This window comes from Euprymna scolopes, chromosome 28 (genome assembly GCF_053919585.1).
Source record: "Euprymna scolopes isolate OS-2025 chromosome 28, ASM5391958v1, whole genome shotgun sequence".
NCBI lineage: Eukaryota > Metazoa > Mollusca > Cephalopoda > Sepiida > Sepiolidae > Euprymna > Euprymna scolopes.
Window position 1 is genome coordinate 89,845,390 of NC_136509.1, and position 18,723 is coordinate 89,864,112.

The following is an 18,723-nucleotide window of genomic DNA, read 5'->3' on the forward strand; positions in this document are numbered from 1 at the left end:
CCAGGGAGACCCAACGTTGCCCAGGAATGAATGAGGATCAACAAATGTTTCACCCTCCCATATTTCATTGTCATAGAAATCAATAAAATTGACCATTTTTCAATTTTCCCCGCAGTTACTTAGTCCACAATACATTGCACTGTAGAGAACCTACTGTTGATTTTATAAAATTATTTTTATATATAACAACTTGAATTAAAGTTTAAAATGTAAATATCAAGTATTAGGATTCACTTATGCTCTAAACAGAAACATTTATTTCAGACGAGTCTCTTGATTTTATGTCGGGCCTTTCTACTTATGCGGTGATAATGGTTTGAATTAAACTTTCAAATGAAAAAGTCAAGTATTATATTTAAATTATGCGCTAAACAGAAATATCAAAGAGCCTACTGTTTATTTTATATGCTGGGCCTTTCTCAGTGTTGTAATAAGCACTTCTCAAATGCACTTGAGATGTTAGGCGGTATAAGGTGTTGACTTTAGTCAAAATCGCCTGTCTTTCTTTCATCAGATTTTTTGGATTATTGATTACTGACACTTATCAAAGACATTCCGATATAAAATCTATCTAAAAAAAAACACTGCCAGGTGCATAGAGTACATTTGTGTGAAATTTAAAAAATCAGCCCAGTCATTTAGGAATCCATAGGGAATGAACTAAGACATGCAGACACAGAAAGTTATTTTTATTAATTGCAACTTTATTATTTATAATTAACAGTTTCCATATTGTATCACATTCTGTACTTGGTCTTAGTATGGGATCATCGCCCAGCATATGTTTTTAAATTGTTCATTAACTTTTTAGTAAGATGGTCTATTTTGCTAAATTTAATTAAAACTGATCCCCTGGTGACAATATTTCCTGAGGATTTCTTTTCAACATTGAAAAAAAGCATTTTGCAATATTCAGATACTTTGGCCTACAATTCTCATCCTGGTTGTGATTTTCACATTTCAGCAAATGCAATATCTAACTTTTTTTTACAAAGATGGACCAGAGATTACAGTGTTATATATTAGGACTATGACAGTAAGTAGAGATTATATTAACTAGTGTGAATTTTGGTGAGGATCACATGAAGTACATGTCAGGATAACCCAGTGCACCAAGCATGTGTGAGGCGATAGGGGTCAAGGACTAGCTCTCTAGACAAAACACGCTAGAAGCAGGTGTTGACTCATCTGGGCGTCAATTTATGGTCCCTCCCCTTTGCCAAACTTTCACAAAAAACAAAAAAAAAACACTCGTCTAGCTACAACCACTATCAACAATTTCCCCCACTGATTCCATGAACAAAGCTTCTTTTCTAGAACTGCCTGCTTGTGGAACTGTTCTGCTGGCCTGCTTTCTAGCTAACTACAACATCGTTATCTTCAAATTGACACCACTAATAATCACTATGCTGTTGTCTCAATGTCAACCATTCACTCATTATCCCTTATCCTCAAGTAACCTTCAGGCCTTAATAAAATAAATATGTACATCATGTGTTTGAGAGGACACAGAGTTTTGAGGCAAAGAAGTGGCCACGTCAGTGTCCAATAATGTAAAGATCTAATTTCTTCAATTTCCTCAAGATATTTGTTGACCATTTTTTTTTAAATATTTGGAAGTAAGTCTCCTCTGACGAGTTATTGACGTGACGGCGATAGCTATTCAGCAGTTAGCATTTTATGCAGGACAGTTTTTAATGAGGTCAATAAATCGGTTTGTTTGTTTTTAAAAACCGCTCCCTGTTTATTAGGGGGAGTGTCTCGTCTCGAAATGAAAGCTACCGTCTGATATGACGAAGTCGACATTGACCAAACGTTACTTAGCTCTCTAGAGACCACTGGCTTTTGGCCAGTAATTAGAGTCAAGTTTTGCTTTTTTTTATACCGAATGTAACGCGTGCCGATCGGAACATGTCGAATAATTAACGTTTGAAAATCAATAAAATTAAATAGACAGGCGAGCTCCGTAGTTAACTCTGAGATATTACAATTTATAGATGATATAAAAAGTTTTAAGAACTTGTGAACCGAGCGACCGCTTCTCTGAAAGAAGCCTTTTGTAGACATACACAAAAAGCGAACATACATACAGACATTTTCGCTTTTATATATATAGATTTCAATAAATCATTTTACAATAGAAATACTGAAGAACAATAAAAGTGAAGGAACTAATTTGCCTTGTTACCGCTTCCAGTAGCAACTATGCCAGAAGATAGGAAGTACATTAGCTGACTATAACCCAAATATCTATATAGGTTCCAAACTTGAATGTTTTTTTTCTTATCAAAATCTTTATATTGTATCTTGCAATACGTCCAAGGATGGAGTACTGCTGGGCACAGCTAGCCCATTCTCATCTTCACTTTTGTCTCTTTCAGCACTGAAAATGGTGGGGTACTTCTACCATTCCAGAAGAAGTTTCACTACTGATGCAATTCTCTATCTATATAAAAGCCAAGTACGTCCAAGGATGGAATACTGCTGCCACATCTGGGTAGGAGCTGCTAAAAACAGCCTATCCTGCCTTGATAGAGTACAAAATAGACTTTGTGGCTTAGTGGGGGATGCTCTTTTCTCTTCCCTGCAACCTCTCTCCCACGGAAGAGACGTTGCGAGCCTGTCTTTGTTTTATTGTTAGTACTCGTCTGAACTCCAATCTCTGATCCTCCCTTGCCAATCTTTCATGAAAAACACCAGTCTAGCTGAAACCACTATTAGGCACACATTTTTTTGATTCCGATGTCAATAATTTTCCCCATTCTTTATCTGTGTCTAAATCAAAATGTAGATTCCATGGACAAAGCTTCTTTCTTGGAACTGCACGCCTGTGGAACTCTCTTCCATTTGTTTGCTTCTCACCTGATTACAACCTGGATGTCTTCAAGTCCAACATAAACAAATTCCTGATAAACAGCCCCCTTAAGTAAGACACTTTATCAAATCTCCATTACTAACAATTACTATGATATCGCATTGATTACTGTACACGCAATAACCCTTATCCCTAAGTGGCTTCCGGGCCTTGATAAGTGGTGACTATCATGTAAAAAAAAAAAAAAAAAAAAAAAAAGATTTAGGACATTTATCCAGTCATGGCTGATGGAATGAGAACATGCTACCCATGTGGATTAAATAAACGCTTCCGTTCCAAATTCCGGGCAGATTTTCAAGTTCAACAAAATACACTTGAAGAAGGTCAGATGTTAGATCGACCGAAACATTGTGAAAATGACACTTAAGATAAAAGAAAGTCGAAAAATCCAAATAATTATCTGAAAGTTAAGAACTATAAGGCTTACCTATTTTTCATTTATACAAAAGTGTCAAGAAAAATGTATCCTAACATTCAGACACGTAATTGCATGCAGAAAAAAAAAACACGAACTTTCAGCATGGTTTAATCGATAAAACAGTTGAAAACAAATCCTAAACTTACCAACGAGTCCTTTTTCCCATCCTGAAATCACTTCTCCTTTTCCTAACGTAAACCGGAATGGCTTCCCATTTATGCAACGATCAAACATTTTCCCGGTCTTAGCCAATTTTCCACTGTAATAAACATGAACCTATAAAGAAATAAGCACAAATGTATAATATACTAGGCAACCTGTGTCCTGGCTCTGCTGGGGAATTAAGATTCAAGCAAGAAATTCCATTTAGCAAATTAAGATTAAAGTTTAATTAATAACCAATAAATCAATAAAGTGCTCAATCATAAATGTGAGCTAAAATACAAATTATTAATACAGAAACTATGTTACATCCTTCAGAGATGTACCATGGTTTTGTTGCAAGCAGATCCACTGCAATGAAACCACGGTATGTCTCTGAAAAATGTAACATATAGTTTCTATATAAATAATATATTATTTATATATTAGTGTTGGGACAAATAATTAGAATCAGAAATATCAGAACTTTTAGGCGTATCGGAATCAAAAAAACGTGTGCCTAATTCCTCGATGCCAAAAAAGATTTCTTTATCTTTTTTTTTTTTAATTTCGTTTGATAGTAGTAATAATAAAGTAATAAATATTTATTGATTTTAAACGAATAGTGAAACTATTTGTTATACATCATAACCAAAATATATTTATTTAAATGTACAGAAGGTCAGAAAACATTGATACCATCGGTTTCAAGCCTAACATAAGGGCAACCAGTTAATGGCAAATCGTAAATAATGTTAGGTTCTCGTCAGCCATATTGTTTCTGTTTCTATGGCTGACGAGAGCCATGGAAATAGAAACAACATGGCTGACGAGAGCCATGGAAATAGAAACAACATGGCTGACGAGAGCCTAACATATATATAATAGATATAGGTAATATATGAGAAATATTTGGAAGCAAGTCTCCTCTTGCTGTTATTTCAGATCATTTGAAACCTTTAGTCTCCCCCTTCATCAAGGCCAGAGGTTTTGGGGAAATATCAGATATTTTGTAATTCATATGCAAAACTAGGAAAACAAATGACTGAGTGAAACATTGGTAAAGGTTCAGTATCTTTCCACTCACAAAAAATTCTTTAAAATTACCACTATTATAGGTTTTCAAAGATGCTGACAATGAAAACAGTTAAAATTCCAGGAAACGAGTAATTTAAATGATATGAATAAGTTACAGTTTTAAAAAAAATGGGGGATCACTTTTCTATATCAATTTAACATAAAATAAACAACCACTTTATAGCCAAAGTGGTCATAAAGTGGGTGCTCATTTTATGCTAAATGAATATAGAAAAGTGATCCCACCCCCCACTTGTTTAAACAACATTGTGCAACCTTAAGCGCAAATGTCACATACCTCACTATGCAAGTCAGGTCATTAGCTTTCCAACGAACCTTCATTTGTTAAATTCTGATCAATAAGTGCCGAGATTTCAAACTTATAAAATTGTCAAAAAAGTAGTGTGTGTGTGTATATATATATATATATATATATATATATATATATATATATATACATGCACACCCACACAGCCAAATTGAAATGCTCATATCTTTGGTTTTATGAGACGAAACTACATCGGTAAAAATATAACCTATATTTTCAAACCAATAAAATATGCTCAAATTTGCCTACATTTTTATATATAGTGTCCTGGCAAGCCAGCTTTAGTTTTGCTGCTTCTGCTGTCTCCACTGTGGCCTTGCCAGGCCACCAATATATATATATATATATATACATACACACACACAAAGTTGCATTTACATAATTGTAGATATATATATATCTACAATTATGTAAATGCAACTTTGTGTATGTGTGTGTGAGTTTGTTCCTTATGGACTCCGAAACGGCTGAACAAATTTTCTTTAAAATTTACAGAACTTTAGTGTATTAGTATGAAAGCGATCTTAGTTAAGTTTTGTCTCAGAATATTATCGATAATCGAAACCATTATTTTAATTTATCATCGATTAAGCCATTTTTTCCATGTCATTTAGCAGCAATAATAGAACAAGCCATGAAAACTCTAATTTTACTTGGTAGCATATTTTTTTTTTTTTGCATAACGTGGTCTGTAGGTTCAAACCCACACGTAAATTTCAGAAAGACCGTTTCACTGTATCACAGCTCTTCAGTGTGGCTAGACAAGCACCTATCCGAAGCCCAAGATCAAACCAACAACCATAGAGTTGATAGCCAGTAGCTCTATTTAACAGGCCACGGGATAGACGCCAGCAGCAATATCTTACAATGCTTTATACAAACATTGACCACCACTCCTACAGTGCTCCATTTGTTTTTATGGTCACATTCAATGCTGCTAAGACTAAACTTGTTTCCTTCAATAACTACAAGAAACCTTCTCTACCACCAATAGCAATGGCCAAAGACTCTTTATCTGAAAGTACATCTTTTAAACTCCTCGGCCTAACATTCATTGGAAACACGAGTTGGAAAAATTACATTGAGAGCATTGCCAGAAACGCTGCAAAAAAGGTAGGTTCTCTCTACCGTGCTAGAAAGCTACTAACGCCCGAAAGTATCCTGTACCTCTATAAGGCCACGATTCACCCATGTATGGAGTATCATTGTGATATTTGGGCTGGTGCATCTGCTACTAGTCTCTCACTCCTAGACAAGGTTCAAAAGAGAGTCGCCAACCTAATAGGTCCTGAACTGTCATCTAAACTTCAGCCTCTGTCCCATCGACGAAATGTAGCATCCCCCTGCCTGTTCTACAAGTATTTCAATGGTGAATGCTCTGACGAACTGCAAGCACTTGTGCCCCCTTGACGTAAGTACCCCCGACAAGCAGCAAAATCCCACCCCTTCACAGCTGAGATCCCTAGATGTAAAAGAGCCTTCTACTCCAGTAGTTTCTTCCCCAGAACCACTGGACTTTGGAATTCCCTCCCAAGTTCCTGCTTCCCCAACTGTACTGACATGCAGCAGTTCAAGTGTAACGTGAACAGACATCTTGCTGCCCAACTCCCCACATAGTACCCTTATAGCTTATGTCCCTGATAGTAGCCCCCTACAGCAAAGTGTCAATGTGCCTTGTTTGGGGTGTAATTGCAATAAAAAGAGCTTTGCATATATATATATATATACACATATATATATATATATACATACATACTAGTTATATACCGAGCATTAGCAGGTTAGAACATATTGCTGGGCGGAGGGTTTAGTAACATTATTTAAGATACACCGAACATTCTAAGCATAAAACACATCCATCTATAGCTATGAAAATAAAACAGGAAATAACTAATAGATTAAAGGGAAAATAACTCTCATAGCTTAACCTTATTTTGCTTTAAATGCAACTGCTGTCAACTAATAATCTATACTATAAAAGCGAAAATGTACATGCGTTTGTGTGTGAGTATAATATTTAAAATGAATTTGCGTTATGTGTGTGTAAATTTGTAATGATAAATATTTACTATTTAGGTGTAGTTGCGTTTGTGTAAATTTGTATAAAAGTTATATTTGCGTAAAAATATTTAGAATAAATTTGCATTACGTGTGTTAAATTTGTATTGGTAACAATTTACTACTAAGGTGTAGTTACGTTTGTGTTAATTTGTATAAGGTAAAATTTTACTTATGTATATTAAAAGTGCAAAGGATTAGTTTAGAAATACTAATCCGTATCGATTTATTAAATTGTCTTGCTTATTCACATGTATATGAAAATCTATATTTTTGTATATATACCAATTTTTTTAAGGTAATCGATTATGTTTTCAACTTTTATGCTTTCAAAAAGTTCTTTTATATTGCTGTCTTTGTAATATTTTCATCTTGTAGGCAGAAAGTCAATGCATTCAGTAAGAAAATGTTTTGTTGTCAGCGGAACCTGACATGCAATGCACATTGGCTGGTCTTCTCTTTTAAGTAAATATGATTGGGTAAGGCATGTGTTACCTGTACGCAATCTTGTCAATACAACCTCTTCCTTTCTATTTTTTCTGGAACTTTGTTCCCAATTAGCAATTGTTGGTTTAATGGCATATAATTTATTGCTAGTGTAGCCATTGTGGAAATTGAACCTCTTGATTAAACCATATACATGGAGGGAATTACACCAAATTGTATTTAAATTATAAATGCCAAAAATTAATTTTTGGAATAAACAAGATATTTGTCTGATAAAAATATTTTTCTGTGATTTATTTTAATTCCAAGTTTGCCACCTCTAAAAATACACTTTTTAAAGCAACCATTTATTAGGTCGTCTGGTGAGGACTTCTGGTTTTAACTGACCATTTGTCTGAAACATTAGCATGTCCAGTGTCACGACCATGTAAATTTGTTTATATTAATAAAAATATATCTTGCTCTTTTAATGAGCACTCTTAATAACCTTGTTAAATTCATTAGTTATCACTCTTGAATACTTTTAACCTGGTATGTATGTGTGTGTGTATATAAGATTGTTTATGTATTTTTTAAGCGATTCTGGTATTTTTTTCCACTCCCCGAGTGCTTTAAAGAGAGGTTATCTGCCCTTTGTTTATATTATAGTCGCAGATTAATATTTTCCAGAGGCAAAGCAACCAATGAAGTTTTAACGAGGTTAATACAAGAGTGCTCAATATATATATATTATTCCTTAATTGGAATTCATTTTTGAGATGAGCATTATATATTAATCTATTTTTATTTCAGACTATTATTCTCATCTTTATTAGTTGTTGTTTTTGATCTTTTATTGTTTTTTTGTTTTTTTTACCACCTGACGAAGGCCAGAGGAATAGTTGGCCGAAACGTTGTGAATAAAAAACAATCAAAGATCAAAAACAACAACTAATAAAGATGAGAATACTAGTCCGAACTAAAAATAAATTAAAAGTGCTCATTATCGAAGTACGGCAAGATATACAAAGGTACTTACAAAGTGGGTACATGAGCGTACAGGAAAGTCGCGCTCATAGCACAGGTATCTTTGCAAGTATATAAACACACTAATAGCTGCTAGAATTTGCTTTTTTGACACTCAGCTTACATATTGTGTGATGATTTAGGATTTTACCGTTTAACAAACAAATGAGTTACTATGTAACATAAAAAAAAAGATTAAAAAAAAAAAAAAAAAATTGAAACAAAAAGTATAGTTACGACAAATAGAAAGCAAAACAAAAATTCTATCACATACCTGTCTGCCGATGCGAGCTTCAGAACCTTGGCCAACTTGCGTATCTTCAATTGCCAAACCCGAAGACAACACACGATTCAGACTCTTCTTGGATTCTTCAATTTGGCTGCTCGACTCCTGTGTCAAAAAATAAACAAAACTTGAAAAATTAAAAATTAACTTATTAATACTGAAATAATCATTTTTTATTTTATGTAGATGTATTATTATACTAAAAATGAATTAATCAATATCTGTTAGCCTACAGAATTTTTTTTTTGTACATTTTAAATCACACAAATACATGTTAAAATATTCCTCAATATTGGGACTGAGTTACATTTAGAAAAACTTTGTTTTTAATTAACTTATCAAGCGACTCGTTTATTACTAAGTCTTTATTATTTTCATTCTCTCACCATCTTTTGTTTGAACGCCCCCCCCCCTCCACACTTGTTTCATATAGTATCTATCACTCTTATTTCTATCTCTTTCTGTTTTTTTAGAGTAAAGGGAAATAAAGACATATATAATATAAAAATATTACAATAGGCTATCAAAAGCGAAAAGTAATATCAGTAAAACTGGAGAGTGAAAAAGAGTGTGAAAAGGGAAGAGAGAGATGGTGAAATGCAAAGAGAGGGTGAAAGGCAAAGAGAGGGTGAAATGGGAAGGGAGAGGATGAAAAGAGGAGAGGGTGAAAAGAGGAAAGGGTGAAAAGAGGAGAGGGTGAAAAGGAAAAGAGAAGAGAAATAATGGAAAAGAGAGATGATGAAAAAGAGATGAAAGAGAGAGAGATGGTGAAAAAGGGAGAGGAAGATGGTGAACAGAGACTAATTTAAAAAATTTTTTATATATATTTAACTGGCTTTACAAACTCACTTTTTCCTAATTTATACAATTTAACCAAAGCTCAATGGCTGACCCAATGGGTCACTTTCTTTTCTACTATTTAGAATTAAACTTTAAATATTTTTCTTTTATCTTAAGATGAAAAATATTGTTCATCAACTCTCATAATATAATCAACTACTATGTTGTCTATCATAAAGGCTGACTATACAAATGACTGTATTAGTCAAGTCAACCACGTTACATCTTCCACAATGGTTTCTTCTCTGTTCTCTACTTGATATTTCGACTTTTCAAAACACCCTTGTTCCGCCACGTTTTTTGTGCTCATTTATGTTATTTACGAGGTGTCTTAAATAAGTTTCCAGACTTTTCTTGTATGGGCACTTTTATTGATAGTAGACACATGAAACTCTAGTCCCCCTTCGAAGTAATCTCTGGCTGCAATTCACTTCTTGTACCGTTCATACAACTTCTGGAAGGCCCCATGGAAGTTCTCTTATGTGAGTGTGTCAATGACCCTCGTCACAGCCTCTTTCATTTCTTTAATTGTATCATAACAACAGCTGCTCGGGTTTTCCTTGAGCTTAGGGAATAACCAAACGTCACATGGAGCAAGGTCTGGACAATAGTGAAGGTGAGGAACCGTCTTAATACCCATGTTGGTCAAATACTCTGTAACAAGGATTGAGCACACTTGGGACAAACTTTGCACAAATCTTCCACATCTTCAGTTCTTCATGAATAATTCTGTGTACAGTTCCCACACTGACATCAAACTGTGCACTTCTTGTCTCTATAGACACACGACGGTCCTTATCTATGAAATTCTTTATTTGGTAAATCAACTCTAATGTTCTGACTTCCTTACTCCTTCCACATCTCATCATCCCTCAGAGATTCCTTGCCTTCCTTGAAGCTCTTATGCCACTCAAAAACTTATGCTCGATTCATGCAAGATGGTCTAAAAGCAGTCTGAAGCATTCCATACGTTTCTGTGGCATTTTTTTTTTCAAGTTTAAAATCAAAATTTTATTGCGTGGCATTTTTCTAAAATGTCCTCACATCCAGATTGCATTTTTTGAAATTCACCAGCTGTGACAATTAAGCTTTAATAGGGTGTATTCCAATTCGTGCTTTAGCTGTTCATTTGAACCTGAAATCATAAAAATAGGTCAGTCATCTCATAAGATATATATAGTAATAACATACTGAATTTTCAAGAGTCTACAACAATTTTAAATTCATGTACAAAAAAAAATTTTTTTAAATGGCACCTTGTATATAAGGCCATCACCATCTTCGCTTACAGTCTCTTCATATCCGTCAAAGTTACCATTATTGGTGTTATTTTGGCATGATGCTCTAAGTTTGTGGTTCATTTAGCAGCCATGTTGCCAGATTATTGAATATAAACTACTTATACAGGCAGCAAAAAGAAAGTCCGCACTTGTAATTTTTTCAAAAACTGCAAATTTAAACTAAATTTAATGTAACTGTTTAAACAAATTATACCTCATTTGATTGGCCTTTTATTCTATAATTTTACCTGTTCATATTTGACTTTTAATTGAAATATGCTAGTGTTCACGTCAATTTAAAAAAATACCTTCAAATCGAGGAGGCAAAAAGAAAGTCCACACAATGGAAAATTGTTATTTAAATGTAACTTTAGGATATTAATGCAACACAAATACAACAGGAACACAATGAACTAGTTAATATTTAGTAGCATAGCCCTTCTGCAATTTGACAGCCTGCAGCAATACTCCGGGGAAAGGGCATCCCACTTTTCTTTAATTTTTGTCCAAAGTTCTTCCAAATTTGAAATTTTATCTTTGCGTAGATGTTGCTTAATGTAATGCCATACATTTTCGATAGGTCTGGACATTGTGTAGGCCAATCCAAACACGGTATATCATGCTCTTCCAAGAACCTCGTGACATTGCTAGCTGTGTGAATGGGAGCATTATCCTGCATGAAGATGGGATCCAAATTCCGACCAAAGTAGGGTAGAAAATGCTCAGTCAACATATTAATGTACTTGGTCAAATTAATTCGACCTTGCAAGCGAACTATAGGCCCTGGACCATTGGTACTAATAATGCCCCATACCAAAACTGAACCGCCACCACTTTGCAGCATTGAAACTGAGCACCTAGGATTAAATTCTTCATCTTTCCTCCGACGGATGTACTGCCTACCATCACTGCTCCGCCTATTACACTTGCTTTCATCGCTAAAAAGCACTTTTGACCAATATGAAGAATCATGATCTTCATTACATCTAACGAAGTCCAGACGGCACTTTCTATTCTTTAAAGAGATCATTGACTTTCGTCTTGCAACATATCCTCGCAAATTAAATTTCTTTGATCCGTTCTTGACAGTAGAAGGAGAGCACTTTTTAACAAGATTGCACCGTTGTTATATTTGGGGAGCCGTTTCAAATCTGTTTCTTAGGCTGTGGATCTTGATAGCATCGTCTTCCCTATTAGGAGTAACTCATGTACAACCAGATTTAGGGGCATCACGAACACTGCTGGTGTTTTGATGCTTTTGCACAGTCTTTCGTACCATTTTCTCATCACATTTCAATCTGCAGCCGATTTCTTGGTTGAATAAACCAGAAAGGTGGAGATTAATGAGCTCCTGATGATTACTAAGAGAAAATCGTGGCATATGGACTAAATGTTACATTGTATAACCTGGAACAACAACAATTACGATTAGAGATGTTTGTTGCCCGTTGGTGGATATTTCAAACTGATTTAAGGGCGATAATTTAAGCTGTTTTAAGCAAATTTGTTGCTGCGGACTTTCTTTTTGCTTCAATTTGAAATTATTTTTTTAAATTAACATGAACACTAGAATATTTCAATTGAAAGTCAAATATGAACAGGTAAAATAGAGGAATAAAAGGTGAATCAAATGAAGTATAGTTTGTTTAAACAGGTACATTAAATTTAGCTTAAATTTGCGGTTTTTGAAAAAATTACAAATGCGGACTTTCTTTTTGCCGGCACTGTAGATAGACACTAATGCACAGCTATGTTATTTACTGTATGAGCTAAACCTATCATATTACAATTTATTTTTTTTTTTTTTTTAAACAAAAGATTGCTTGGATCATTCAGACTAGTGCTCTCACTTTGTATGTTTCTTTAACATTTCAGCCGACATAACCATCCCACTTCTTCAGATGCTTCTTGTCAAATTCGGGAATTTTTTTTGCTGAATTCAGAAATGTATTTGGAATTTCAAACAGAGCCCTTTATTCAATCCACAAAAACGGTAGCATGCTCTCGTTTTGTCAGCCATGACTGAGTAGAAGTCTTAAGTAAATCGCAATTGTGTTCTTAGTATCGCCTGCACTGAGGCTTGAACCTTCAACCTCCAAGAACAGTGTCACTTAGAACCGAATTTAATTAAACAAAAGGTTCGTTAAAAATTACAAAACAGATTCCCAAGTTCGATAACATACATTTGTAAAAAGTCGGAGTTCACATCGACCGAAACATTGTGAAAATAATATCCAAAATGAGAACAATAGTCTAAACTATCAATCCACATCTAAAAAATTCAGAAACATTTTCAGTAAACCATGTTGTAGACGGATCATTTTGTGAAGGGGAGACAACCGCGTGGTTTCTTGTTTAGAATTGAAATAAAGTTACAGACCTGTTTCTTATTTGGTACTGGATCATTTGACATTTCCGACGATTTGGTTTGTTTCTTTTTCTTTTTTTTCTTCTTTTTTTCTGAGGAAATTGCAGCATCCAGCAATATCTTCTCTAAGGAGTCTTCAACATCAGCAGATTGGTTGGAATTAGAAAGAATCTAAAAAAGAAAATAAATACCAAATTTTTTTTTTTTTTTTTTTTTTAATTAAAAAAAAGTAATTTTCTGACAATAGGTTAGGCCAGTTTGTGACATCATGTGATGTTGCCGACCCCAAATGTTGTGCATGTCATGGTCTTGTTTTCTACCTTTCATTGTTCTAGTTCTGGCCATGTCATAGTCTTGTTCACACTGGCAACCATCAATGGGGAGTGCACTGGTCAACAAGTTTGTTGTTGTTGTTGTTGTTGTTTTACGGCATATCAACCTTTTTCAGGTTATGTAATGCCGAATCTAGTTATTTTGAGGAACGATTTTTAATGAAGTATATTTTTTTTTAAAGTCAGATTCTATTTAACCCATAGTTGGGACCCTAACAGGTACTACCACTCTGGGTCAGAGTGGACCTGGGAGCAACGGCAATTAAAGGGTGGCTCCACACTCCCCAAAGCCCGAAAGGTGGGGCCTCACCATCAGATATAGTTTTAGGTCATATCCAGGACCTGGTCCACAAGTTTAAAAATAAAATAAAATAAAACCCAGGAACAAAAAGAAAACGCAGACTGCAGTACTTTACATTTATGGTTGGACTATGGGTGTGTATATCACCATCAACCCTCTACACACTAGGCCACATGCATGTTTTGTCGAGGGTGTGTCAGTCACTTGATATCATTTAACCCACAGTTCACCTCCCCACCTCACTTGGGAACCTCCGAGTGACCAACTGCCTTCGGCCGTATCCAAAATCCAACTGCAGTCAAAGTCCAACTGAACTTGCAACTGACTGTTGTAAAGTCCAAACTCACAACTGTTGTAAAAACTCACTGGCTGTTGTTAAGTCCAGCTTTGTCGTCTGTCAATTGTTTCTATTGTTGCTACTCCTCAATGTCATAAAGCTAAATATATATCTATCCATTGTTCAGTCCTTTTGCTATCACGATTCATCACACCCTTATTTCATTGTCTGCATTAAGAACAAATTCGTACCCATGGTCTATCGATGTCCTTTTATTACTCACTAAATCTACTTCCTTTTCTTTTGTCATTATTTTCCTATCCCTAGCACTCAACGACCTCAGTCGAACATAGCATCACAAATTTTCGCAATATTAAAACAGTTTCGAACGTTGCAAGTGTACATAATGATTTATCATTAGAGCTATGACAACAGCATATTCTTTTCATTGTTTTGACTCTCGAGTATATATATCCAACACAGTTAATCAACCGAGAACCACATTACTCTATATAAAAGCATATAAGATATCATCGGATACACACTCGAGTGTCAAAACAATGAAATGAATAAAATATCTGCGAATTCTGGCATTATTTCCATGTTAGGTTCACAAAATTAATCCAGGCAATTCCATAATTTAACAACTATTCCTCATTCTAAATAAAGTCGCATACCTGTCTGTCTGTTCACAATTTGGTTAATATGTACAGTTTTACAAATGAATTTGGTTAATATGTACAAACTGTACAGTTTTACAAATGAATTTGGTTAATACGTACAAAATGTACAGTTTTACAAATAAATTTGGTTAATATGTACAAAATGTATAGTTTTACAAATAAATTTGGTTAATATGTACAGTTTTACAAATGAATTCTCATGCAAAGAAAATGGACGTTTACACATTTATATTCCAACATTATTTCTATATACAGAATATAAGAGACCCGAATATAAGAAACTATGATATAAGAGAGATTTTCTCTGGTCCCAAATTAGAACCCGTGTTAATGTACAGTGTAACCCGGATAGAAGAGACCCCGAATTCCTTATAGCTCTCTTATATCTGAGTTATGCTGTTCATTAACACAGGCTCTAATTTGGGGCCAGAGAAAATCTCTTCTATTCATTTTTCTTATATCCGGGTTACACTGTATATACAATTTATTCAAAGGAAATCTACATTCAGTGAGTAACCTCATTTGCATATTACATTAAAAAAAATCTATTTTAATAATTAGCTCCATGTTATTAATTTTTTGTTGCAGTAGAATTGTCTTTATTGCTCTATTTAAGAAATATTATTGAAAGTTGATTTATTTTATTTTCATTATTAAATATTAGTGTACACCAGTTGCATTTTCAAATGGAAAATGGTGATTGTATTTAAGCTATGAGAGTTATTTCCTGTTTGATTTTCAAAGATGAAAATGGATGTATTTCAGGTATTCATCAATCCACCATGTGATCCACTTTCAGAAAAATTGCAAGAAGTTAGTATATTCGGTGTATTTTAAATAGTATGCAACTAAACCCTCCCCCCACCAATATTTTTCAATCTGGCAACGCCAGGTATATGCAGGTAGTAGATATATAAATTGTTAAAAAGGATTACAATGGCACAAAAAAATAAAAATAAGAAATCAAAGAATAAGTTTTTTTAACCCTTAAATATTATTCATCCAAGGCAACATTAAGACTATACCAACTTTGTGGATGTTTGTTTTGTAGTTTTTGGTTATTAGCCGGGCATAAATACATACACAGACAACTGTCCTTTATATAATAGACAAGCAGAGCCACCCGGCATAAAGAGTGCAACATCTTTATATTGAATCTTCTATATATATCTACCTCTCTCTCAATCTGTCTCTCTTCTTTTTTCCACATTTTTTTTTTTGGTTTTACAAAATAGATAACACTGGAAATGGCTGCAAAAACTGATATCACCCTCCCTCTCGCTTATGAAATTGCGACCCAAAGGAGGAATAATTTTTTTTTTTAGATATCATTCATTTGGAACAACATAGATCACAAATATACCAACTTTGTGAGATTTTGTTCTGTACTTTTTTACTTTTAGCTGGACACGCATGCACATGCACAAACACACGCACAGACAACTGCCCTTTATATAAGTTTGTATCATTCACAATATTACTATTATTATTATTACTACTATTATTATTAATAATCACTGAAATTCTAAAATCAAAAATAGTTTTCTTTCACGCAGTTTAATCAAATTAGTTAATTTTTAATCTTAAGGAAATCTGTGATATTGAACAAAAAAAAAATTTTTAATAAAGTAGATTTTAAATTTATTTTACTTTTTTTTTCAGTTTATCTTCATATTCTTATTCCCCCCCCCCCTCAAAAAAAAAAAAAAAAAAAAAAAAAAAAAAGTAGTAGTTTTCAGAAGTAAACCTAACTAAATTAAATTTTAATCAAATTAAAGCCTGGAAAAATTACAGTGATATATGAAATTTATTGCCATCACCTTGATAACCTACGAGATAAGAAATCCGTCCATAATCCACCAACACCATCGACAATCCTCCCATCTTCCATAAATCTTTAATCTCTTCATAAAAGACAACTAATAAAAAAAAAAAAAAAAAAGGCGGAAGCTGCAGAAGAAAACAGTCCCGAACTTGGATGGATATGTTATTAAATGACAATTAGACGAACATACACTTTTTTCTCTCTTTTCCGCATCTTTATTTTCTTAACGCGGTAAATGTTAGCACGCATGTGAAACTGAAAGGGCCCCCAAGAAATACAGCTTAAAACAAATATATGTTTTCTCCCCACTACGCAAGCAAAAGACCCTAGAGGTCTATTACAAAACAGATTAATTCAAGCAATGGCTGACCTGGCTCGATGCGTTCATAGCTACAAGGTACGCATGCCAGACTGAAGGATTTTTATCACGTGATTTTTTTTATTATTATGCAATTTTTATGGATCAGATCTTGAGGAATAATGAAAATAGAAAATGAAAAAAAATTTATTTCCGCTTATCGACATAAGAGAATTACATCTGAATTTAAAATATCTTTTATTATTAGCAAATTAAATTTTGGCCTGCCAGAGTTTAAAGGAAATAATCAATGCATGAGGAAGAAATAACATTAATAAGTTTATTTTAAACTAGCAAGCCACCTGGCATTGCCTGGTCATAAAATACGCATCAATATTACATTTTAATATTACTATTAATATTATTACTATTACTACTATTATTATTATTATTACTACTATTATTATTACTATTAATATTATTATTACTATTAATATTACTATTACTACTATTATTATTACTATTATTATTTACATTTTAATTAATGCAGAATTTTTATTATAAACATAAATACCATAGGTATAAACGTAACATTAAATTATTTTAAAAAATATGAAGTAAAAAAAAAAAAAAATATTACGCAAGTATAAATCATGTAGAACATCTGCATGAATATAATTACACATAATAGTTAACTAAATATGACCATCCAATAAGAAAACCAAAATAAAAAAAGTTTTGGTAGGTAAGTATGAGGATCGAACCCGAACCCTTGAGGCAAAGTTGGAAATTAAAGTGTGAAAAACAAAAACGTGCAACGTTAACAATTGCGCCACCGCGACATACTGACAGAAACACGTTTGAATTTATTTAATTACTTAAATCGGCAGGTGCACGTTTTAATGACTTAATGAGGTCAACTTTTGACTGTGGGGTAGCATTTCATTTAGTGCAGGAATGCTTTTTTTTTTCTTTTTTTTTCGCCTCAAGACATTGGGGGAAGGGGGATACATTCTAGGAAAAGGCCTAACCTACATGCGGCGAGCGAAAACTGTTGAATATTTATCTTCCCGAAGTCGAGCAAATTAAATAGACAGGCGAGCTCCGTTGTTAAAGCTGAGATATTATGATTTACATGTGATATAAAAAGTTTTAAAAAGTTGTTAGGCGACCGACCGCTTCTCTGAAAAAAGCCTTTCTTGGACATACACAGAAAGCGAACATACATTTTCGCTTTTATATATATAGATAGAAGATAAAAAAAAAAATGGGGGGGGGGTAATATGAATATCATTACACAAAAAAACAAGTGAAGCATGCATGGTCCCCCGTGAGTGCACAGTGAACGAGGCATACAAAAAAAAAATGACTAAGTTCAGCATTTGGACAAATATGTTAAAAAGTCCCAAGAATGGAGTGTTTTTATTAGCCCTAAAAGAGCCCCCTGGGGGGCACACCCAAGGGTATCACGAAGTAAAGACAAACAAAATTATATAGAAATCAGTTAGTTACAACTTATCAGAAAGTTTTATAAAAATTCAAGGCATCAATTTATTTTTTCTTTAATAAGTACAAAAGTGTCAATTTTAGCCATTTTTACCCAAAAGGCACTCCTAGGGGGGCAATGAGAGTTTTCCTGAAAAATCCATTGTTACTTTTTTACTCATATCATGTTTAAGGTTTTTGCAAAATTTCAAAAAATTCCAAGGCGTAGTTATTGAGAAAAGTGTGGACAAACGGACAAGAGTGAATTTACAGTCCACCCTCCTTTTTTCGCTAAGTTTCAGAAAAATCTAACGTATGGGGCAAAAGTTATGGGGTAAAAAGTGTAATTTTTTTGCAATTTTGGGGTATATGTGACCCCTTTTGAGGACTTGTGAATGC

The 18,723-nt window shown here is 33.8% G+C and overlaps 1 protein-coding gene across 3 annotated transcripts in view; it reads right to left on the reverse strand.

Annotated features, from left to right (window-relative positions):
* LOC145249713 (uncharacterized) overlaps positions 1 to 18,723 on the reverse strand; it is an 81,799-nt gene that overhangs the window by 13,376 nt on the left and 49,700 nt on the right. For all 3 annotated transcript variants that reach the window (XM_080111591.1, XM_080111590.1, XM_080111592.1), the window contains exons 9-11: positions 13,136 to 13,294; positions 8,624 to 8,740; positions 3,440 to 3,569 (exon numbers count right to left, since the gene is read on the reverse strand). In XM_080111591.1, coding sequence (XP_079967717.1) covers positions 3,440 to 3,569; positions 8,624 to 8,740; positions 13,136 to 13,294 — 406 coding nt within the window. The remainder of the gene's footprint in view (positions 1 to 3,439; positions 3,570 to 8,623; positions 8,741 to 13,135; positions 13,295 to 18,723) is intronic.